We start from the raw sequence: 25,985 nt of genomic DNA on the forward strand, positions 1-25,985 counted from the left end.
CTGAGGGAGGGAACCCCCCCTTCTGATCAGTGGCGTGAGTTATGGTTCCATGAGACTGAAGACAATCACTGTTGCTTTACTGCTGTCTCTAATCTCCCAAAGCTTGGCCCTAAACATGTGCAAAGTGGTAGGTGTGCACAAGAGAGCGGAGTAACTAAAATCCCAGATTTCTGGCTGAGGAACAAAAAAAGGAGTCACTGGGAATCAGAAAGTACTGGAGGTACTGCAGGGAGGGAAGAACTGAGGAAAGTTATTTTTGAATTCCTGAATTTACTACTGAGCTGTGCATACATGAATCCAATCCTATTCAGCACACCAAAGACATGAAAACTGAACGAACAGACAACTTCCCAAGACTGAGACCCTCTAGGAGACCCACACGTGGGACAGGTCCAAAGAGCACCACAGAGGCAAAGCAAATGAACTGACATTACAACAACAGAACACAGAAGACAGGTTGGAACTCATAAGGTAAAAATAACTGGGTCAATTACCTCCTATAACAAAAATGTCAACATTCTACATAGGATTTTAAAAAGACACCAGAGTCCTAGAATATTCAAAATGTCCAGCATAAAATTCAGTATGACTCGGCATACACAGAACCAGGACAATTTCAACTCATATGGGAAAAGATAACCAACAGATACTAATTCAAGGACAATATAGATGTTGGAATTATCTGACAAAGACTCTAAAGCAGCTATTATTAAAATGCTTAAATAGGTAACCACAAAAACTACTGAACCCAATGACAAAATTGAAAATCTCAACAATGAAATAGAGAAGAACATAAATGAAATTTTAGAACCGAAAAATATACAACAACCAGAAAAACCCATCAAAAAACCTCCTTGGATGAACTCAATAGCAGAAGGGAGATGACAAAAGAAAATTCAATTTTTTCCCAGTTTTATTGAGATATAAGTGACATACAGTACTGTATAAGTTTAAGGCTTACAGCATAATGATTTGAATTACATACATCATGAAACGATTACCACAATAAGTTTAGTGAACATCCATCATCTCATATAGATACCAAATAAAAGAAAAAAATTTTTTCCTTGTGATAAGAACTCAGATTTACTCTCTTAAAAACTTTCATATATAACATACAGCAGTGTTAATTGTACTAATCATGTTGTACAGTACATCCCTAGTACTTATTTATCTTATAACTGCAAGTTTGTACCTTGTGACCACCTTCGTCACCACACAAAGATACTATATTTTTGTATTTTTTTGGACTATATTTCTCATGCTGTACATTTCATCCCCGTGACTCATTTATTTTCTAACTGGAAGTTTGTACTTCTTAATTTCCCTCACCTATTTCACTCATTCCCACCATCCCCCAGAAAATTCAATTTAAACAACAGAGAAATAAGATGAAAAACAAACATGTAAAGAAACTAAGGGACCTATAGGACAATAGCAAAAAGTCTAAAATCTGTGTCATCAGAGTCCCAGAAGGAGAGTGAAAAAAAGAGCATGATAAGAAAAAAATACCTGATGAACTACTAGCTGAAAACTTGCTAAATTTGGCAAAGGACATAAACCCACATATTCAAGAAGCTCAGTGAACTCAAAACAGAAATAAACACAAAGAAACGTATGCCTACATATGTAATTGCTGAAACTGAAACAGAAAAATTGCTGAAAATTAAAGAGAAGAAAAATTCTGAAAGCAACCAGAGAAAAACAATGCATTTTATACAGGAAAACAATGATTCAAATTTCTAGGGATTTCTCATCACAAACCATGGAAGCTAGAAAGAAGTGGCATAATATTTTCAAAATGCTAAAAGACGTTGTCAACCCAAAATTCTGTATACAGCAAAATTATCCTTCAGGAATGAAGGTGTCAAAAAAGACATTCTCAGATGAAAAAAAAGTTAAGAGAATTTGTCACCAGCAGATCTGTTCTAAAAGAGACACTAAAGGAAGATCTTCAAACAGAGGGAAATTATAAGAGTAGGAAACATGAAAGAGCAGAAATGAAGGAAGACCAACAGAAATGGTAGATATCAGGGTAAATGTATTCTTTTCAGTTCTGAAACTCAAGCAAAATGAAAATTTTAACACCGTGTGATATAGTTTTCCATATATGTAGATGGAATACTTAAGACAATTTATAGAAGGAAGAAATCTATATGGATGTAAGGTTTCTACATTCCTCTTAAAGTAGTAAAAGATTGATTTTAAGTAGACTGAAAAGTTATAATCCCTAGAACAACCACTTAAAATTGTACAAAGAAATAAAGAAAAAACATAATAGATAAATTAAAATGGAATACTAAAAGTATATTCAAATAAACCAAATGAAGGTAGGAAAGGAGAAGGAATAAAAAACAAACAGAAAACAGATTTAAAATATGGCAGACCAAAATCCAAACATATTGATCATTACATTCACTATAAATGGTTTTAAAATATTTGAAAGAGATTGCCAGAACGGATTTTTTTTTTAATGTGACCATAAGCTGTCTGCAAGAAACTCACTTCAAATATAATAATATAGGCAGGTTAAAACCAAAAGGATGAAAAAGATACACCATGCAAACAATAACCAAAAGAAAGATGGAATGGGTATTTAATATCAAAGGAGACATCAAAGCAAGCAAAAATAACCAAGAATAAAGAGGGATATTACATAATGATAAAAGTCAATTCACCAAGAAGACATAACAATGCTGTGTCTGTAACTAACAAAATACCCTCAAAATACATGAGGCAAAAACTGACAGAATTGAAAAGAGAAAAAGACAAATCCATAATTACAGCTGGAGACTTCTACACTGTTCTCTCACTCAACAATAGAAGCAGTGCATAGCAAATGAGCAAGGATATAAAATAATTGAACAATACCATTCAAACATCTAGATCTAACTGACATTTATAGAAAACTCTACTAAACAACAATAAGGTATACTTTATTTTCAAGTGCACATGAAACATTCACCTAAATAAACCATATCCTCGGTCATAAAACAAACCTGAACAAACTGAAAGTAATCAAAACAATTGAGGGCCTCCCTGGTGGCGCAGTGGTTGAGAGTCCGCCGGCCGATGCAGGGGATACGGGTTCGTGCCCCGGTCTGGGAGGATCCCATATGCCGCGGAGCGGCTGGGCCCGTGAGCCATGGCCACTGGGCCTGCGCATCCGGAGCCTGTGCTCCGCAACGGGGGAGGCCACAGCAGTGAGAGGCCCGCATACCGCAAAAAGAAAAAAAAAAAAAACAAAAAAAAAAAACAATTGAAAATATATCCTCTGATCATAATGAAATTGAAGTACAAATTAGTAACAGAGATAATAAGAAAAATCTTCAAACACTTGGAAATTAAACAACACAATTTACCAAATAAACCATAGAACAAAGAGGAAGTCTCAAGGGAAATAAGAAAATATTTGGAACTGAAAAAACCCCTACAATACAATATATCAAAACACAGAGGATCCTAGAGAGCAAAGAATAAACCTTAATGTGTGAAAAAATTTTGAATCATTTAGGAGGTCATAAAAATCCCAGGATGGAATGCATTTGTCAAAAAGTACAGAACTTTACAGCAAAAAGAGTCAACTTTAATGTATGAAATTTAAAAACATCATTTAGGAGGTCAGGAGATCCCAGGATGGAATGCAGAATGTGACAAAAGAATCTAATCATATTACAAATGTATGAAGGAATCTCACATAAAGGAGTTCAGGAACAAGTGCTGACCTACATAATTTTGGAAATGAGTGGCACCTATAATATTAAAGGCAAAAGAAACTATTCATAAGCACTGCATTCTAATTGATAAAGGTATTTCCCACTGGGGCATAAATTAACAAATCTGAAACCACTATACCTTATACTGGAATTGAACAATTAAATAAACAGATAGGGGATGGTGAGAGCCTCTCACTATTGGACTGGGAGTTTACAGATAAACAAGGGAAGAAGGCTATATAATCCATATGGTAATGGATTAGAGTCGGAGATACCAATATGAATGCATATTTACCTTAATATAGACACAGATGGTTACATATAGAAATATTCATAGACATGGATATATATCAGTTAGTATGCATAGATATATTTCCTTATCTGTCAGCTGAAAGGGCCTAGAAGCAATGACACCCCAGTAGCAATGAGCACACCAAGCACCCAGATCTTGGTTTCTAACTTAATCTCCAATAAAATGAATTATGGTTCCTTGTGGAAATGGTGGCTTCTAGGAGCAGAAAGTATACAATATGAGCTTGGAGAATGTTCCACTGCCTGTGTAGGGAAGCAAAACTTGCCACCCCAAAATATCTCTTCAGCTTGTGGATTATTTCAAGGTGAAAATAATAAAGGCCCAAACGACTTGGGAAGAAACTTTGACTTCCCTCTCACTGCCTAAAATAATTTAGATAGAGGACCTGTTTCTATTATAGAGCTATCACCAGAGATATCTACAAAGAACAGGGCTAGGTGTGGTGGGGTAAACTGTAGGCAGAGCTAAAGATCAGAGTCCACTCTGTCCCACTGTCTCTGCATGGCCCAGCAAATATTTGCTTTTCCATCTTCATGTGAATTGCCTTCCTCCCCTTTGAAGTCCCCCAACATCTTCTTTTGTTGTTAGCTAAAGATGGTATTTAAGGTGAGGGGTTCAGTCATTTTGGTGAGTTACTCAGTTTTCCTGGGTCTCTCCCATGTATACATGTTTTTTATTAAATATTTTAATTTAATTTTATTTATTTTTTTATACAGCAGGTTCTTATTAGTCATCAATTTTATACACATCAGTGTATACATGTCAATCCCAATCGCCCAATTCAGCACACCACCATTCCTACCCCCCCGCGGCTTTACCCCTTGGTGTCCATACGTTTGTTCTCTACATCTGTGTCTCAACTTCTGCCCTGCAAATCGGTTCATCTGTACCATTTTTCTAGGTTCCACATACAGGAGTTAATATAAGATATTTGTTTTTCTCCTTCTGACTTACTTCACTCTGTATGACAGTCTCTAGATCCATCCACATCTGAACAAATGAACCAATTTCGTTCCTTTTCATGGCTGAGTAATATTCCATTGTATATAGGTACCACAACTTCTTTATCCATTCGTCTGTCGTTGGGCATTTAGGTTGCTTCCATGACCTGGCTATTGTAAATAGTGCTGCAATGAACATTGGGGTGCATGTGTCTTTTTGAATCATGGGTTTCTCTGGGTATATGCCTAGTAGTGGAATTTCTGGATCATATGGTAATTCTATTTTTAGTTTTTGAAGGAACCTCCATACTGTTCTCCATAGTGGCTGTATCCATTTACATTCCCACCAACAGTGCAAGAGCGTTCCCTGTTCTTCACACCCTCTCCAGCATTTGTTGTTTGTAGATTTTCCGATGATGCCCATTCTAACTGGTGTGAAGTGATACCTCATTGTAGTTTTGATTTGCATTTCTCTGATAATTAGTGATGTTGAGCAGCTTTTCATGTGCTTCTTGGCCTTCTGTATGTCTTCTTTGGAGAAATGTCTATTTAGGTCTTCTGTTCCTTTTTTGGATTGGGTTGTTTTTTTTTTTTAATATTGAGCTGCATGAGCTCTTTATATATTTTGGATATTAATCCTTTGTCCGTTGATTCGTTTGCACATATTTTCTCCCATTCTGAGGGTTGTCTTTTCATCTTCTTTATGGTTTCCCTTGCTGTGCAAAAGCTTTTAAGTTTCATTAGGTCCCATTTGTTTATTTTTGTTTTTATTTCCATTACTCTAGGAGGTGGATCAAAAAAGACCTTGCTGTGATTTATATCAAAGCGTGTTCTTCCTATGTTTTCCCCTAAGAGTTTTATACTATCCAGTCTTACATTTAGGTCTTGAATCCATTTTGAGTTTATTTTTGTGTATGGTGTTAGGGAGTGTTCTAATTTCATTCTTTTACATGTAGCTGTCCAGTTTTCCCAGCACCACTTATTAAAGAGACTGTCTTTTCTCCATCGTATATCCTTGCCTCCTTTGTCATAGATGAGTTGAACTTAGGTGCCTGGGTTTATCTCTGGGCTTTCTTTCTTGTTCCATTGATCTATGTTTCCGTTTTTGTGCCAGTACCATATTGTCTTCATAACTGTAGCTTTGTAGTATAGTCTGAAGTCAGGGAGTCTGATTCCTCCTGCTCCATTTTTTTCCCTCAAGACTGCTTTGGCTATTTGGGGTCTTTTGTGTCTCCATACAAATTTTAAGATTTTTTCTTCTAGTTCTGTAAAAAATGCCACTGGCAACTTGATAGGGATTGCATTGAATCTGTAGATTGCTTTGGATAGTACAGTCATTTTCACAGTATTGATTCTTCCAATCCAAGAACATGGTATACCTCTCCATCTGTTGGTATCATCTTTAATTTCTTTCATCAATGTCTTATAGTTTTCTGCATACAAGTCTTTTGTCTCCCTAGGTAGGTTTATTCCTACGTATTTTATTCTTTTTGTTGCAGTGGTAAATGGGAGTGTTTCCTTAATTTCCCTTTCAGATTGTTCATCATTAGGGTACAGGAATGCAAGAGATTTCTGTGCATTAATATTTTATCTTGCAACTTTACCAAATTCAATGATTAGCTCTAGTAGTTTCCTGGTGGCATTTTTAGGATTCTCTATGTATAGTATCATGTCATCTGCAAACAGTGACAGCTTTACTTCTTCTTTTCCAATTTGTATTCCTTTTATTTCTTTTTCTTCTCTGACTGCTGTGGCTAGGACTTCCAAAACTATGTGAGTAATAGTGGTGAGAGTGGACATCCTTGTCTTGTTCCTGATCTTAGAGGAAATTCTTTCAGTTTTTCACCATTGAGAATGATGTTTGCTGTGGGTTTGTTGTATACGGCCTTTATTATGTTGAGGTAGGTTCCCTCTATGCCCACTTTCTGGAGAGTTTCTATCATAAATGGCTGTTGAATTTTGTGAAAAGTTTTTTCTGCATCTATTGAGATGACCATATGGTTTTTAGTCTTCAGTTTGTTAATATGGTGTATAACATTGATTGATTTGCGTATACTGAAGAATCCTTGCATCCCTGGGATAACTCCCACTTGATCATGGAGTATGATCCTTTTAATGTGTTGTTGGATTCTGTTTGCTAGTATTTTGTTGAGAACTTTTGCATCTATGTTCATCAGTGATATTGCTCTATAATTTCCTTTTTTCTAGTATATTGGTCTGGTTTTGGTATCAGGGTAACGGTGGCCTCGTAGAATGAGTTTGGGAGTGTTCCTTCCTCTGCAATGTTTTGGAACAGTTTGAGAAGGATGGGTGTTAGCTCTTCTGTAAACGTTTGACAGAATTTACCTGTGAAGCCATATGGTCCTGGACTTTTGTTTGTTGGAAGATTTTTTTTCTTTGCGGTACACTGGCCTCTCACTGTTGTGGTGTGTCCCATTGCGGAGCACACACTGCAGACGCGCAGGCTCAGTGGCCATGGCTCACGGGCCCAGCTTCTCCGCAGCATGTGGGATCCTCCCAGACAGGGGCATGAATCCATGTCCCCTGCATCGGCAGGCAGACCCCAACCACTGAGCCACCTGGGAAGCTCTGTTGGAAGATTTTTAATCACAGTTTCAGTTCCATTACTTATGACTGGTCTGTTCATATCTTCTATTTCTTCCTGGTTCAGCCTTGTAAGGTTATACCTTTCTAAGAATTTGTCCATTTCTTCCAGGTTGTCCATTTTATTGGCATACTGTTGCTTGTAGTAGTCTCTTAGGATGCTTTGTATTTCTGTGGTGTCTGTTGTTACTTCTCCTTTTTCATTTCTAATTTTATTGATTTGAGTCCTCTCCCTCTTTTTCCTGATGAGTCTGGCTAATGGCTTATCAATTTTGTTTGTCTTCTCAAAGAACCAGCTTTTAGTTTTATTGATCTTTGCTATTGTTTTCTTTGTTTCTATTTCATTTATTTCTGCTCTGATCTTTCCTTCTGTTAACTTTGGGTTTTGTTTGTTCTTCTTTCTCTAGTTCCTTTAGGTGTAAGGTTACATTGTTTATTTGAGATTTTTCCTGTTTCTTGAGGTAGGCTTGTATAGCTATAAACTTCCCTCTTAGAACTGCTTTTGCTGCATCCCATAGGTTTTGGATCATCGTGTTTTCGTTGTCATTTGTCTCTAGGTATTTTTTGATTTCCTCTTTGATTTCTTCAGTGATCTCTTGGTTATTTAGTACTGTACTGTTTAGCCTCCATGTGTTTGTGTTTTTTACGTTTTTTCCCTGTAATTCATTTCTAGTCTCATAGCGTTGTGGTCAGAAAAGATGCTTGACAAGATTTCAATTTTCTTTCACAAAGACACAAAGCCTGTGTCTTTTGGTTGGAGCATTTAATCCAGTCACGTTTAAGGTATCGATATGTATGTTCCTATGACAATTTTCTTATTGTTTTGGGTTTGTTTTTGTAGGTCCTTTTCTTCTCTTGTGTTTCCCACTTAGAGAAATTCCTTTAGCATTTGTTGTACAGCTGGTTTGGTGGTGCTGAATTCTCTTAGCTTTTGCTTTTCTGTAAAGCTTTTGATTTCTATATCGAATCTGAATGAGATCCTTGCTGGGTAGAGTAATCTTGGTTGTACGTTCTTCCCTTTCATTACTTTAAGTATATCATGCCACTCCCTTCTGGCTTGTAGAATTTCTGCTGAGAAATCAGCTGTTAATCTTATGGGAGTTCCCTGTATGTTATATGTCATTTTCCCCTTGCTGATTTCAATCATTTTTCTTTGTCTTTAATTTTTGCCAATTTGATTACTATGTGTCTCGGCATGTTTCTCCTTGGATTTTTCCTGTATGGGACTCGCTGTGCTTCCTGGACTTGGGTGGCTATTTCCTTTCCCATGTTAGGGAAGGTTTCGACTATAATCTCTTCAAATATTTTCTCTGGTCCTTTGTCTCTCTCTTCTCCTTCTGGGACCTCTATAATGTGAATGTTGTTGTGTTTAATGTTGTCCCAGAGGTCTCTTAGGCTGTCTTCATTTCTTTTCATTCTTTTTTCTTTAGTCTGTTCCACAGCAGTGAATTCCACCATTCTGTCTTCCAGGTCACTTATCCGTTCTTCTGCCTCAGTTATTCTGCTATTGATTCTTTCTAGTGTAGCTTTCATTTCAGTTACTGTATTGTTCATCTCTGTTTGTTTGTTGTCTAATTCTTCTAGGTCTTTGTTAAACATTTCTTGCATCTTCTCGATCTTTGCCTCCATTCGTTTTCCAAGGTCCTGGATCATCTTCACTATCATTGTTCTGAATTCATTTTCTGGAAGGTTGCCTATTTCCACATCATTTAGTTGTTTTTCTGGGGTTTTATCTTGTTCCTTCATCTGGTACATAGCCCTCTGCCTTTTCATCCTGTCTATCTTTCTGTGAATGTCTCCCATGTATACATATTATTAAACTTTTGTTTGATTTTCTCCTATTAATTTGTTTCATGTTAATTTAATTCTTAGACCAGCCAGAGGAACCTAGAAGGATAGAGGAAAATTTCTTCCTGCCCAGCACCGGTAAGTAAAGATGTGTTCAAAAACAAAATTCTTCAAAATAACTGACTGGTACTCCTCAAAATTGTCAGGGTCATCAAAAACAAGGAAATTCTGAGAAACTGTTGAAGCCAAAAGGAGCCTAGGAGACATGACTGCTAAATATAATGTGGTTTCCTGGATGTGATCCTGGGACAGAAAAAGGATATAAAGTAAAAGCTAAGGAAATCAGAGTAAAATGTATATTTTGATTAACAATCATGTATCTAGATTGGTTTATTAGCTGTGATAAATGTACCACAGTAATGTATAAGATGTTAATAATTGGGGAAACTGGGCGTGAGATATATGGAAATGTTCTGTACTATCTTAATAATTTTTGTGTAAATCTAAAAATACCCCTGCAAAATAAAGCTTAATTTTTAAAAATCTTAGTAGATGCAGCCAAAGTATGGCTCATAAGGAAAATTTATAGCATTAAATGCTTGTATTACAAAAAGAAAGGTCTCACATCAAAAATCTAAGCTTCCATTTTAAGACACCAGAAAAAGAGCAAAATAAAAACAAGGCATGTAGAAGGAAAGAAGTAATAAAGATAATAGCAGAAGTCAATGAAATTTAAAATTGGAAAACAACAGAGAAAATAAAAGTACAAACGGATCTTTGAAAAGATCAATAAAATTGATGAACATCTACAAGACTGACAAAGAAAAACAACAATGCAAATTACAGATATCAGGAATTAAAGAGGTGATAATACTACAGATATCCAAGATATTAAGAAGATAATAATGAACAACTCTAAACACAAAGATTCAGCAATGTAGATGAAATGGATTAAGTTCTCAAAATCCACAAGCTACCAAAACTTAGCCAACACGAAATTTATAACCTGCATAATCCTATAACTACTATTCAAGAATTGGAATTTGCAGTTAAAAACCTCTAAAAAAATAAATATCTGAGCCCACATGGTTTCACTGGAAAATTCTTCTAGACATATAAAGAAGAAATGATACAAATTCAACACAAACTTTTTCAGAAAAAGAGGGAGGAGAATGCCTTCAAAAAATGCAGCAAAAGGACCTAGATGAACTTGCTCTTAAGACAATGAAAATATGGGCAAAACAACTAAAACCAACCATTTCAGAACTCTGACAATTATCCAAAGACAAAGAACAATATAAAAATCATTAACCCAGGACAAACTACTGAGGTCTGTGACATTTTTAACTTGTCGTAATTCCCATACCTCTTTCACCCCAGCTCAGTGTTGTTGTAGCCAAAAGCCAGGAACACTGCAGACAATGGAAAAAACAGATCTCTTTTTGAGCTCCCTTAAAAGCACTATCCCCAGAGCACAGTCAATATTTTGTCTGAACTCAAAACAACCTGGGAAAACCTCTATTCTTAGTGTGGTGGATATTTGATCTCACTCAGAGTTCAGCTCAGCCCAGCCAGGCATGGGTATGAGGGGCGGGGAGAGGTAGGGGGCTATCTCCAGAGCATTACTGAAACAACAGGAAAGTGCTGGCAACAAATCAGATGCTTAAGGCTATGATTTCAGTTTGGGCAAATAAGATCCTGGTCTAGAATTTAAAAACAATGTTAGGACAACTAAATGACTATAGGAGATTTCGAAAACCTCTGACATATTCCTGGGAATATAAATCTCTGCCATGCCAGGAAAGACCTGAAAAAGGAGAATGGACTAGTCATTCAATTCTGGCTGGATTTGAGTTCCTGGGCAAGCAGGAAGTAAATTCAAAGGATATCTTGCAAACTGAAGCCTGAAGGTGTGCCTTCTCACAGAGATTTTCATGACAACGACGACCAGACAAGGCATTTAATAAAATATTCTGACCAATTATTGGTTCCCCACTAACTGTACTGGCTCAGGTGTGAACCCTAGCATACCAGGCATTAAAAATTTTGTTTAGAAATTTTTTTTACCTAGCAAAGAACTCAATGGCTAGCAAGTAACTCAGGGAATACAGAATTAGTGAAGGAAAATCACTAAACAAATAAACAGAGAGACCTTCAAGATGGCAGAGGAGTAAGATGTGGAGATCACCTTCCTCCCCACAAATACATCAGAAATACATCTACATGAGGAACAACTCCTACAGAACACCTACTGAACACTGGCAGAAGACCTCAGACTTCTCAAAAGGCAAGAAACTCCCCACGTACCTGGGTAGGGCAAAAGAAAAAAGAAAAAACAGAGACAAAAGAGTAGGGACAGGGCCTGCACCACTGGGAGGGAGCTGTGAAGGAAGATAAGTTTCCACACACTAGGAAGCCCCTTCACTGGTGGAGATGGGGGGTGGCGGGGGGGAAGCTTCCGAGCCACGGAGGAGAGCACAGCAATAGGGGTGCAGAGGGCAAAGCAGAGAGATTCTCGCACAGAGGATCAGTGCCTACCAGCACTCACCAGCCTGACAGGCTTCTCTGCTCACCCACTGGGGCGGGGGTGGGGGTGGGGGCTGGGAGCTGAGACTCCTGCTTTCGGAGGTCAGATCCCAGGGAGAGAACTGGGGTTGGCTGCATGAACAGCCTGAAGGGGACTAGTGCGCCACAGCTAGCCAGCACGGAGCCAGCAGATTAAATCTCCACAATCAACTCGATGTACCCTGGATCTCTGGAATACCTGAAAGGAAAACGAATCATCCCAAAATTGAGGCGGGGGATTTTGGAAGCAACTGTAGACTTCGGGTTTCCATTCTGCATGTAATATGTTTCTGGTTTTACGTTTATTTTAGTTTAATATTTAGAGCTTATTACCATTGGTAGATTTATTGATTTGGTTGCTCTCTTCCTTTTTTATTTTGTAATATATAGAAATATATATTGTTTTCCTTTTTCTGTTTCTGTGAGTGTGTATGTATATATTTCTTTGATTTTGTCTGTATAGCTTTGCTTTTACCATTTGTCCTAGGGTTCTGTCTGCCCTTTTTTTTTTTTAAGCATAGTTTTTAGCGCTTGTTTTCATTGGCGCATGTGTTTAATGGTTCGGTTGCTCTTTCTTTCTTTCCTTCCTTTTTTTTATGAATTAAAAACTTTTTTATTTGTAATAATATATATTTTTTCTTTTAATGCCTTTATTTTATTTTATCATTTTTTTCTTTCTTCATTTTCTGTCCTCCCTTTTCCTCTGAGCCGTGTGGTTGACAGGGTCTTGGTGCTCCAGCCGGGTGTCAGGCCTGTGCCTCTGAGATGGGAGAGCAGAGTTCAGGACACTGGTCCACCAAAGACCTCCCGGCTCCACATAATATCAAACGGTGAAAGCTCTCCCAGAGATCTACATCTCAACGCTAAGACCCAGCTCCACTCAATGACCAGCAAGCTACAGTGCTGGACACCCTGTGCCAAAAAACTAGCAAGACAGGAACACAACCCCACCCATTAGCAGAGAGGTTGCCTAAAATCATAATAAGGTAATAGACACCCCAAAACACACCACCAGACGCGGTCCTGCCCACCAGAAAGACAAGATCCAGCCTCATCCACCAGAACGGAGGCACCAGTCCCCTCCACCAGGAAGCCTACACAACCCACTGAACCAACCTTAGCCACTGGGGGCAGACACCAAAAACAACAGTAACTATGAACCTGCAGCCTGTGAAAAGGAGACCCAAACACAGTAAGTTAAGCAAAATGAGAAGACACAGAAACACACAGCAGATGAAGGACCAAGGTAAATATATTAAATGGAAAAAATACTAAAAGCAACAAGGGAAAAACAACAAATAACACACAAGGGAATCCCCATAATGTTAACAGCTGATCTTTCAGCAGAAACTCTGCAAGCCAAAAGAGAGTGGCAGGACATATTTAAAGTGATGAAGGGGAAAACCCTACAACCAAGATTACTCTACCCAGCGAGGATCTCATTCAGATTCGATGGAGAAATTAAAACCCTTACAGACAAGCAAAATCTAAGAGAATTCAGCACCAGCAAAACAGTTTTGCAACAAATGCTAAAGGAACTTCTCTAGGCAGGAAACACAAGAAAAGGAAAAGACCTACAATAACAAACTGAAAACACGAACATACATATCGATAACTGCCTTAAATGTAAATTGATTAAATGCTCCAACCGAAAGACACAGACCGCCTGAATGGATACAAAAACAAGACCCATATATATGCTGCCTACAAGAGACCCACTTCAGACCTAGGGACACATACAGACTGAAAGTGAGGGGATGGAAATTATATTCCATGCAAATGGAAATCAAAAGACAGCTGGAGTAGCAATTCTAGTATCAGACAAAATACACTTTAAAATAAAGACTATTACAAGAGACACAGAATGACACTACATAATGATCAAAGCATCAATCCAAGAAGAAGATATAACACTTGTACATATTTATGCACCCAACATAGGAGCACCTCAATATATAAGGCAAATGCTAACAGCCATAAAAGGGGAAATCAACAGTAACACAATCACAGCAGGGGACTTTAACACCCCACTGTCACCAATGGACACATCATACAAAATGAAAATCAATAAGGAAACACAAGCTTTAAATGATACATTAAATGATAGACTTAATTGATATTTATAGGACATTCCATCCAAAAACAACAGAATACACTTTCTTCTCAAGTGCTTATGGAACATTCTCCAGGATAGATCATATTTTGGGTAACAAATCAAGCCTTGGTAAATTTAAGAAGATTGAAATAGTATCAAGTAACATTTCCGACCACAACACTATGAGACTAGATATCAACGACAGGAAAAAATCAGTACAAAAAACAAACAAATGGAGGCTAAACAATACACTACTAAATAACCAAGAGATCACTGAAGAAATCAAAGAGAAAATCAAAAAATACCTAGAAAAAAATGACAATGAAAACACGACGACCTAAAACCTATGGGATGCAGCAAAAGCAGTTCCAAGACGGAAGTTTATAGCAATACAAGCTTACCTCAAGAAACATCTCAAATAAACAACTTAACCTTATACCTAAAGCAATTAGAGAAAGGGGAAGAAAAAAACCCCAAAGTTAGCAGAAGGAAAGAAATCATAAAGATCAGATCAGATCAGAAAGAAATGAAAAAGAAATGAAGGAAACAATAGCAAAGATCAATAAAACTAAAAGCTGGTTCCTTGAGAAGATAAACAAAATTGATAAACCACTAGCCAGACTCATCAAGAAAAAAAGGGAGAAGACGCAAATCAATAGAATTACAAATGAAAAAGGAGAAGTAACAACTGACACTGCAGACATACAAAGAATCATGAGAGATTACTACAAGCACCTATATGCCAATAAATGGACAACCTGGAAGAAATGGACAAATTCTTGGAAAACCATAATCTTCCGAGACTGAACCAGAAAGAAACAGCAAATATAAACAGACCAATCAGAAGCACTGAAACTGAGACTGTGATTAAAAGATCTTCCAAGAAACAAAAGCCCAGGAGGACTAGATGGCTTCACAGGAGAATTCTATCAAACATTTAGAGAAGAGCAAACACCTACTCTTCTCAAATTCTTCCAAAATATAGCAGAGTTAGGAACACTCCCAAACTCATTCTATGAGGCCACCATCTCCCTGATGCCAAAATCAGACACAGATGTCACAAAGGAAGAAAACTACAGGCCAATATTACTGATGAACATAGATGCAAAAATCCTGAACAAAATACTAGTAAACAGATTCCAGCAGCACATTAAAAGGATCATATACTGTGATCAAGTGGGGTTTATCCCCAGAATGCAAGTATTCTTCAATATATGCAAATCAATCAATGTGATACAGCATTTTAACAAACTGAAGGAGAAAAACCATATGATCATCTTAATAGATGGAGAAAAAGCTTTTGACAAAATTCAACACCAATTTATGATACAAGCCCTCCAGAAAGTAGGCATAGAGGGAACTTACCTCAACATAACAAACGCCATGTATGACAAACCTACAGCTAACATCGTTCTCAATGGTGAAAAACTGAAACCATTTCCAGTAAGATCAGGAACAAGACAAGGTTGCACATTATTATTCAACGTAGTTTTGGAAGTCTTAGCCACAGCAATCAGAGAATAAAAAGAAATAAAAGGAATCCAAATCGAAAAGAAGTAAAATTGTTACTGATTGCAGGTGACAGGACACCATACATAGAGAATCCTAAAGATGCTACCAAAAAACTACTAGAGCTAATCAATGAATTTGGTAAAGTAGCAGGATGCAAAATTAATGCACAGAAATCTCTTCCATTCCTACACACTACTGATGAAGAATCCGAAAGAGAAATTAAGGAAACACTCCTATTTACCATTGCAACAAAAAGAAAAAAATACCTAGGAATCAACCTACCTAAGGAGACAAAACACTTGTATGCAGAAAACTATAAGGCACTGATGAAAGAAATTAAAGATGATACAAATAGATGGAGAGATATACCATCTTCTTGGATTGGAAGAATCAACATTGTGAAAATGACTATAGTACCCAAAGCAATCTAAAGATTTAATGCACTCCCTAACAAACTACCAATGGCATTTTTCACAGAACTAGGAAAAAAAAAACTTCACAATTTTTGTGGAAACACAAAAGACCCCGAATAGCCAAAGCAATCTTCAGAAAGAAAAACAGAGCTGGAGGAATCAGGCTCCATGACTTCAGACTATAAAACAAAGCTACAGTAATCAAGACAGTATGGTACTGGCACAAAAACAGAAATATAGATCAATGCAACACGATAGAAAGCCCAGAGGTAAAGCCACGCACATATGGTCACCTTATCTTTGAAAAGGAGGCAAGAATACAGTGAAGAAAAGACAGCCTCTTCAATAAGTGGTGCTGGAAAAACTGGACAGCTACATGTAAAGGAATGAAATTAGAACACTCCCTAACACCATACACAAAAATAAGCTCAAAATGGATTAAAGACCTAAATGTAAGGCCAGAAACTATCAAACTCTTAGAGGAAAACATAGGCAGAACACTCTATGACATAAATCACAGCAAGATCCTTTTTGACCCACCTCCTAGAGAAATGGAAATAAAAACAAAGTAAACAAATGGTACCTAATGAAACTTAAAAGCTTTTGCACAGCAAAGGAAACCATAAACAAGACCAAAAGACAACCCTCAGAATGGGAGAAAATATTTGCAAATGAAGCAACTGACAACGGATTAATCTCCAAAGCATACAAGCAACTCACGCAGCTCAATATCAAAAAAAGAAACAACCCAATCCAAAAATGGGCAGAAGACCTAAATAGACATTTCTCCAAAGAAGATATACAGATTGCCAGCAAACACATGAAAGAATGCTCAACATCACTCATCATTAGAGAAATGCAAGTCAAAACTACAATGAGATATAATCTCACACTGGTCAGAATGGCCATCATCAAAAAATCTACAAACAATAAATGCTGGAGAGGGTGTGGAGAAAAGGGAACCCTCTTGCATTGTTGGTAGGAATGTAAATTGATACAGCCACTATGGAGAACAGTGTGGAGGTTCCTTAAAAAACTAAAAATAGAACTACTATATGCCCCAGCAATCCCACTACTGGGCATATACCCTGAGAAAACTATAATTCAGAAAGAGTCATGTACCAAAATATTCACTGCAGCTCTATTTACAATAGTAAGTTTATGGAAGCAACGTAAGTTTCCATCAACAGATGAATGGATAAAGAAGATGTGGCACATATATACAATGGAATATTACTCAGCCATAAAAAGGAACGAAACTGAGTTATTTATAGTGAGGTGGATGGACCTAGAGACTGTTATACAGAGTGAAGTAAGTCAGAAAGAGAAAAACAAATACCGTATGCTAATACATATAAATGGAATCTAAAAGAGAAACAAGAAAAAGAAATGATCAGAAGAATGTAGGGGCAAGACAGGAGTAAAGATGCCGACCTACTAGAGAATGGACTTGAGGATACGGGGAGGGGGCAGGGTAAGCTGGGACGAAGTGAGAGAGTGGGATGGACATATATACACTACCAAACGTAAAGTAGATAGCTAGTGGGAAGCAGCCGCATAGCACTGGGAGATCAGCTCGGTGCTTTGTGACCAACTAGAAGGGTGGGATAGGGAGGGTGGGATGGAGGGAGATGCAAGAGGGAAGAGATATGGGGACATATGTATATGTATAACTGATTCACTCTGTTATAAAGCAGAAACTAACACACCATTGGAAAGCAATTATAATCCAATAAAGATGTTAAAAAAGGAAAAAAAAAACAAGCTGTGGTACAACCACAGCAACTAAAAGGAACAAGCTATTATAACACAAAATAATTTAAATAATAATAATAATTTAATAATAATAATTTAATAATTTAATTTAAATAATTTAAATAATCGCAAAGACAATGTTATGAGTTAAAAAACCAATCTCAAAAGGCATGTTTTTACCCTGAGATCCCATGGTTGATTAGAAAGAAGCAGTGTGGTGTAAGTGCCTGACAATTAGCTTTTTTGATTGTAATAAGAAAGTGCCTGACGTTCACCTTTTGATTGCTGAGGTATACATTTCAAAGAAATCCATCTCAAATAAACCCATTGCCAGCTATACAACTATATAAAGAGCCAGGCCACCCCACCCATGAAATTTCCCTTTTAGAAAGCCCTGATCATTTGAGTGACCCTGTTTTTCCTTCCCTGTGCTTTAATTCCCGCTCTCACTCTCAATACACAGCGAACCTGCGAAACCCTAGGTACCCCACCCTCAACCAGAATAAAGGAAGAACCCCAGATCTGCTAGTGTGCGCTCTTGCTCTCTAGTATGTACTCCTGTTTCCTACCTCCTGACCAAACCTCTTGCTATGTGGCCCACACAATGTGTACCCCCCAGGACCTGTGAATTATAAACCTTGCTTTTTCAAACTTCCCCAGCCTTTTCCAGCTTCTACGGGTTGCCTGCATTCCTTGGTTTGTGGCCCTTTTCCTCCATCTTCAAAGCCAGCAATGCTGCATCTCTCTGACACGGCTTCTTCCTCATATCTTTTCTCTGATCCTTTCTTCTGCCTCTCTCTTCTACTTTAGAGGACCCTTGTGATTACACTGGGCTCACTAAGATAATCCAGCATATCTCCCTATTTTAAAATGTTGATTAGCATCTTAAATTCCATGTACAACCTCAATTACCCTTTGCCATATAACTGAACATAGTCACAGGTTGCAGGGATATGCACATGGATGTCTTTGGGGGGGGACCATTTTTCTGCCCACCGCAAATTCTGTTGAGAACTCACATATACCCTTACAGTTCACCCTCAACCCCACCTTGACTATGCACAAGTAACCAAATAAGTCTGACCTGATTAACAACTTCTTTATTAAGTTGAGACTGATCCTCTCTTTTTACAAATTTAAAGACGTACAGTTTTTCTAATAGTCTCGTAATAAAGATCTCTTACATCAGATAGAACATAACTTTACTTTTAAGATTATCTTTGTTAAGCAATAAACTCCTCAACAAACTCCAAATGCTAGACCAGCGGTTCCCATTGACTACCAACATTTCAAAAACTTATTTTGGGGATTTAAACTGGGTTTCCAGGTATTTGTTTTCCAAATGAAAACATAACACTTATCTGCTCTCCAAAATCTATCACCTATCCTCATCATTATTTAATAAGAGAACATTCAGCACCAACAAAGTGGAAAAGAACCTCAGAATAATGTATACTTCTTTAAATCACCTTAGCTTAATAAAAAATAAGTTAATTATTGTTATTTTTCTAATTTTGCTGATCTTTGACCAGTTTTTTTTAATCACTTTTAAGATTGATTTACCTGTTGCAACTGTGCCACTGTCCACATGTGTCAAGGATTGGGGACGGCTTCGAAGTTTGCTTTTGAAAGATCTTGGTCTACGTGGTGATGCAGGTTGTAGAGGAATCTCTGATGATTGGACTTTGCTGTCTTTAATTGCCCGAAGGCGTTCATAGAGCTCCTGTAGCTCCTTATTCTGCTGGGTTTGAAGATTTACCACCTCCTGAATGTGTCTGAAGGAAAATCATGCAGAAAGCATTTTAATGGCACAGGCACCATAAGGATGAGCCAAGGAACTCTACCAGTACAAGTAAAGTTTAACAAGGAATTTAGATTAAGAATGTGGAAATACAGAATATTTTCACAATTTTAAGATTTTCAATGCCTTCCTAAGTGTGACATTAAACTAACCAGACATAAAGAAAAAGCTCAATAAATTGACAAGAACGAATTTCTAAAACTTCAATACAGTAAAAGATAATTTAAAAAATTAAAGTCTCGGGCTTCCCTGGTGGCGCAGTGGTTGAGAGTCCGCCTGCCGATGCAGGGGACACGGGTTCGTGCCCCGGTCCGGGAAGATCCCACATGCCGCAGAGCGGCTGGGCCCGTGAGCCATGGCCGCTGAGCCTGTGCTTCGGGAGCCTGTGCTCCACAACGGGAGAGGCCACAATTAAAGTCTCATAGTACTGATAATATTAAACTTTTCTTTATTATATGTTGCAAGTATAAACAGGAAAAAAATTTGTAACATATAGTAAAAGGTTAATATTCAGAATATATAAATAGCTCATAAAAATCAATAAGAAAAAAAACAACAACTTTATAGAAAAAGGGGGAAAGAATATGAAAAGGTGACTCCAAAGAAGAAGAAATACAAGTAGCCAATAAATATGAGATGATGCACATCCTTAGTATTAATTAGAACACAATTTTTTTAACATCTTAATTGCAGTATAATTGCTTTACAATGGTGTGTTAGTTTCTGCTGTATAACAAAGTGAATCAGCTATACATATACATGCATCCTCATATCTCCTCCCTCTTGTGTCTCCCTCCCACCCTCCCTATCCCACCCCTCTAGGTGGTCACAAAGCACCTAGCTGATCTCCCTGTGCTATGTGGCTGCTTCCCACTAGCTATCTGTTTTACATTTGGTAGTGTATATATGTCCATGCCACTCTCTCACTTCATCCCAGCTTACCCTTCCCCCTCCCCGTGTCCTCAAGTCCATTCTCTACATCTGCGTCTTTATTCCTGTCCTGCCCCTAGGTTCTTCAGAACCATTTTTTTTCTTTTAGATTCCATATATATGTGTTAGCATATGTAGAACACAGATTTTTAAAACTATTTTTTATTCATCTGATTGGAATAAAATGAAAAGAATCAATAATATCCAGTCTAATCTTGTTAAGGAGTGGGAAAACAGGCACTTTCATATATTTCTCTTTGGTGTGTAAAATGGTATATCTACATTGGATGACAATTTTAAATGTACAAACCTTTTAACCTAGCAATTCTACTTTTAGGTATCTATCCTACAAAAATACTAACATAAGTATGTAAAAATATAAGGATGTTGACTTCAACATTTTTTACGTAAGCAAAATATGGGATAAAACTGAAATGCCCATTAAGGAGAGATTAAATAAACTTTAAATGGCTATATGTATGGAATAAAGATTATTTGTGCAAACATGAATATGAAGAGGAGACAATGTTAAGTCAAAAAATTGTAGAGTAACATATATTATGATCCCACTTTTATAAAACTCAAAAACTATATATTTGTAAATGCAAGAAAAATGACAGGCAAGATATATACCAAATAGTTCATAGTGGTCGCCTCTGAGAATTGAGATTACGGCATGAGAAACAGGAGACTGGTTTGTGTACATTTTTACTGTTGTGATATTATGTTTTATAATAAAAAAAGATATATTTGGTCTTTGTCCCTGTTCTTGGCACACAGCTCCTAAAACCCTTGTAACTTCCTAAGTGATAAGAGCAATGGGAGAATCTCTTGTTATTATATTTGATCTTTTGTCCTCAAATAGCTCCAGTTCCTGAAATAGTTCCAGAGTAATAAAGGTAAAAGGAGTGTCTCATTATTCAACACAAGCCCCTCTGATCACTAAGTGACTTTTGGATAGCCCCTAAGGATGGGTACCTCTATGGAGGGGAACAAGGATGGAAGTTGAATTAATCACCAATGGCCAACGATTTAATCAATAATGCCTATGTAATGAAGCTTCCATAAAAATCCGTGAACTACAGAGGTTCTAAGAGCTTCTAGGTCGATGAAGACATGGAGATGCAGGGAGAGTGGCACTTCTGGGAGGCCATGAAGTTCCATGCCCCTTCCCCTATACCTTGCCATCTGGCTGTTCTTGAGTTGTATCCTTTTATAATAAACCAATAATCTAGTAAGGAAACTATTTTCCTGAGCTCTGTAAGCCACTCTAGCAAGGTAATCAAACATGAGGAGGGGTTTGTGGGAACCTCTGATTTATAGCAGGTTGGTAAGAAGCATAGGTAACACTACCTGGACTCGTGATGAGCATCTGAAAGGGGGCAGTCTTGTGGGACTGAGCCCTTAGCCTGTGGGAGCTGATGCTATCTTTGTAGTTTTCAACCATAAATTTTTTTCCATCATTAAAATGTTACCAGTCCAAAATTAGTTACCAATCAAATACTTAGTTCTATAAAACCCAAGGCAATCAAATTTGTGACAAAAGAGAAGCAGTCCTTACTTTTCTCGTAATCTTTGAAGCTCCACCTTTAAGTCCTCATCCTCTACTTCTGACTCATCATCACTGCTCATTGGGGAAGATGGTGAATAGAAGAGTGAACTCTGTGTTTTAACATAAGCCTTTTCTCCACGGAGTGGTAAGCACTTTTCTCTCTCTGGACCAGTCTTTGCCACTGATTTCCCTCTGCCACAAAGAGCGGCTGAAAATTCACTATCAGAGGTAGGCTGTATCCCAGCAGTAAGTATCTCTCTCTCTTTAAGCAACAGTTCAGATCCAGACTGCATGCTACTTCCTGTGGCTGAATTTTCTTCCAGTTCCTTTTCTGGAGTCATCAAAGATACCTCAGTCTCACAAGCCGTACTGAAAGATGAGAAGTTGTCAGCTTGTTTGGGAATTCTTTTATCTTCTTTTAAGGTTTCCTGAAGAGCTTGTAACTTCTGAGAAGAAAGTGAAGTTTGTGGATTGTGTGTGGCAGGTTCCATTTCTACCAACTGAGACTTTGCTGTTTTAGTAAAGGCTAAAGCTTCTTCACTAGGCTGGCTTGTCATTTTATTGAATGCTGGTATGTGTTCTATTCCAGAAGATGTCACTTTCACTGACTGCTGCTGAGGAACTGTAATCACCTGAAATACAAAAAGGCAAAGGTGGCTGGCTCTGCCTAACCAAAGAGTAAACCCACGAAGAAATTCAATATCTATATATGGCACAGACAATTGGATGGTCTTCTGTAATGTACAAACACTGATAATACCAAAACTAAAAAATCCCATCTATACTTGCCATATTAAAAGCTTTGCAATTGGGCCCTTTGCAAAGATAATTGGCTTCATATTGCTCAAATAAAATTCTGCAATTAAAAAACATTCCATATGTACACCTAAAACTAACACAATATTGTAAATCATCTATACTTCCATTAAAAAATAAAATGAAAAAAAATCAATTGCCAAGATTCTAAAGGACATGAAATTAGATTTATAAAAAAGATGACCCAACCACCCACCAAAAAATGATGACCCATTTCTGTGCTCCCTTCCAGCTACTAAAATCCTCATTTCTTTAGACTCGCCTTTAGTGGATGGCTACAGAAGGTGACAGGATGCATATAAGGGGAAAAATTAAATACGATAATGAGCTACATTTAAAATAATTACCATCTACAGACCTAGATCTTCAATGCTGTTACCTTTATAATGCCTTTGTAGATAATGATTTAACCAAAGACACAAACCTGGAATCGACCTCGCTGAAATGATCCACTCATTGCTTTACATCTACTGAAAGCCCTAGCATCAGCTGTGGACTCTCCTGTTACAGGAATGGGGTCAGGAGCAACTGCTGATCGCGTATCTTCTGTATCCACTGCAAGTTTTGCCAAATTGTAAGCAGAAAGGAGAAAATTGCTTGTTAAGACTACATTTGTTTACATTACCAAATATGAAGAAAAACAGAAAAAGCTTAACTCCTGCTAGACAATTAAAAAAGTGTTAATGTAATAAGCAACATTGTAGAAGTCCCTAATTCTGAATCAGACATTGCAAGATTTATCCCAAGACTTAGTATCTATATGAAATGAATACTTTAAAACCAAATTAGTTACAAAAGGAAAAATAAAATGGCAATGACATTAATGGGACGTGTCACATACATGGGCTACATGGAAAAAGTGGCAAGATTTGTGTATGAACAGCAACAAAAAGAAACAGAAGTAAATGAAAAATGATGTTACCTAGTCTATGTCCCTGACTGTAAGCACACTACCTTGACGGACTTTTGATCTCTTGAAAAAGCTGGTTGACTGCCGTAGCCTGTATGCCCAGCTTTTTAATTTGCGAGTCCAGGATTTCTTGCTAATAGGATTTTTGAGACTAGGACAAGTAAAGCTTAGGCCAAAATATCCACCTCCTGTCTGCAGATGAATGGCTCCACCGCTTGACACAGCAGCAGGATAGGCCTCTGGATCCCCTGGAAGTGAAGCATCTGGGGACATCCCCTAATGGAGACAAAAAGAGGAAAACCAAACTGGTAGTAATTTAGGTGAGGTGAAGCAATTGTTTCTACCATTGGAGTTTCTTCTATGGACTAATCAGTAATCAAAAATAGAATGCTATATGCTAAAGGAACTTCACAAGGCAGGAAACACAAGAGAAGGAGAAGACCTACAATAACAAATCGAAAACAATTAATAAAATGGTAATAGGAACATACATATCGGTAATTACCTAAATGTAAATGGATTAAATGCTCCAACCAAAAGACATAGACTGGCTGAATGGATACAAAAACAAGACCAATATATAGGCTGCCTACAAGAGACCCACTTCAGACCTGGGAGATATACAGACTGAAAATGAGGGGATAGAAAAAGATATTCCATGCAAATGGAAATCAAAAGAAAGCTGTAGTAGCAATTCTCATATCAGACAAAATAGACTTTAAAACAAAGACTATTAAAAGAGACAAATCAGGACACTACATAATGATCAAGGGATCAATCCAAGAAGAAGATATAACAATTGTAAATATATATGCACCCAACATAGGAGCACCTCAATACATTGGGCAAATACTAACAGCCATAAAAGGGGAAATCGACAGTAACACATTCATAGTAGGGGACTTTAACACCCCACTTTCACCAATGGACAGATCATCCAAAATGAAAATGAATAAGGAAACACAAGCTTTAAATGATACATTAAATGACATGGACTTAATTGATATTTATAGGACATTCCATCCAAAAACAACAGAATACAATTTCTTCTCATGTGCTCATGGAACATTCTCCAGGATAGATCATATCTTGGGTCACAAATCAAGCCTTGGTAAATTTAAGAAAATTGAAATCGTATCAAGTATCTTTCTGACCACAACGCTATGAGACTACATATCAATTATGGGAAAAAATCTGTAAAAAATACAAAGACATGGAGGCTAAACAATACACTACTAAATAACCAAGGGGTCACTGAAGAAATCAAAGAGGAAATCAAAAAATACCTAGAAACAAATGACAATGAAAACAAGATGACCCCAAACCTACAGGATGCAGCAAAAGAAGTTCTAAGAGGGAAGTATATAGCTTTACAAGCCTACCTTAAAAAACAAGAAACATCTCAAATAAACAACCTAACCTTACACCTAAAGTAATTAGAGAAAGAAGAACAAAAAAAACCCAAAGTTAGCAGAAGGAAAGAAATCATAATGCTCAAATCAGAAATAAATGAAAAAGAAATGAAGGAAACGATACCAAAGATCAATAAAACTAAAAGCTGGTTCTTTGAGAAGATAAACAAAATTGATAAACCATTAGCCAGATTCATCAAGAAAAACAGCGAGAAGACTCAAATCAATAGAATTAGAAATGAAAAAGGAGAAGTAACAACTGAAACTGCAGATATACAAAGGATCATGAGAGATTACTACAAGCAACTCTATGGCAATAAAACGGACAACCTGGAAGAAATGGACAAATTCATAGAAATGCACTACCTTCCGAGACTGAACCAGGAAGAAATAGAAAATATGAACAGGCCAATCACAAGCACTGAAATTGAAACTGTGGTTAAAAATCTTCCAACAAACAAAAGCCCAGGACCAGATGGCTTCACGGGCAAATTCTATCAAACATTTAGAGAAGAGCTAACACCTATCCTTCTCAAATTCTTCCAAAATACAGCACAGGGAGGAACACTCCCAAACTCATTCTATGAGGCCACCATCACCCTGATACGGAAACCAGACAAAGATGTCACAAGAAAAGAAAACTACAGGCCAATATCACTGATGAATACAGATGCAAAAATCCTCAACAAAATACTAGCAAACAGAATCCAACAGCACATTAAAAGGATCATACACCATGATCAAGTAGGGTTTATCCCAGGAATGCAAGGATTCTTCAATATACGCAAATCAATCAATGTGATACACCATATTAACAAATTGAATGAGAAAATCCATATGATCATCTCAATAGATGCAGAGA

General features: G+C 37.3%; 1 protein-coding gene across 4 annotated transcripts in view; it reads right to left on the reverse strand.

The window, feature by feature from the left end:
• WNK3 (WNK lysine deficient protein kinase 3) overlaps nucleotides 1–25,985 on the reverse strand; it is a gene marked incomplete at both ends in the record, with an annotated part of 135,730 nt that overhangs the window by 13,314 nt on the left and 96,431 nt on the right. For 2 of the 4 annotated variants that reach the window (XM_082609083.1, XM_082609082.1), the window contains 4 exons: nucleotides 19,266–19,477; nucleotides 21,995–22,617; nucleotides 23,226–23,356; nucleotides 23,897–23,987. In XM_082609083.1, coding sequence (XP_082465209.1) covers nucleotides 19,266–19,477; nucleotides 21,995–22,617; nucleotides 23,226–23,356; nucleotides 23,897–23,987 — 1,057 coding nt within the window. Of the gene's footprint in view, nucleotides 1–19,265; nucleotides 19,478–21,994; nucleotides 22,618–23,225; nucleotides 23,357–23,755; nucleotides 23,988–25,985 lie in introns of all 4 variants that reach the window. The other 2 variants (XM_082609081.1, XM_082609080.1) reach the window with 1 other exon arrangement.

This window comes from Mesoplodon mirus (assembly GCF_964341445.2).
Source record: "Mesoplodon mirus genome assembly, chromosome: X".
NCBI classification, from domain to species: domain Eukaryota; kingdom Metazoa; phylum Chordata; class Mammalia; order Artiodactyla; family Ziphiidae; genus Mesoplodon; species Mesoplodon mirus.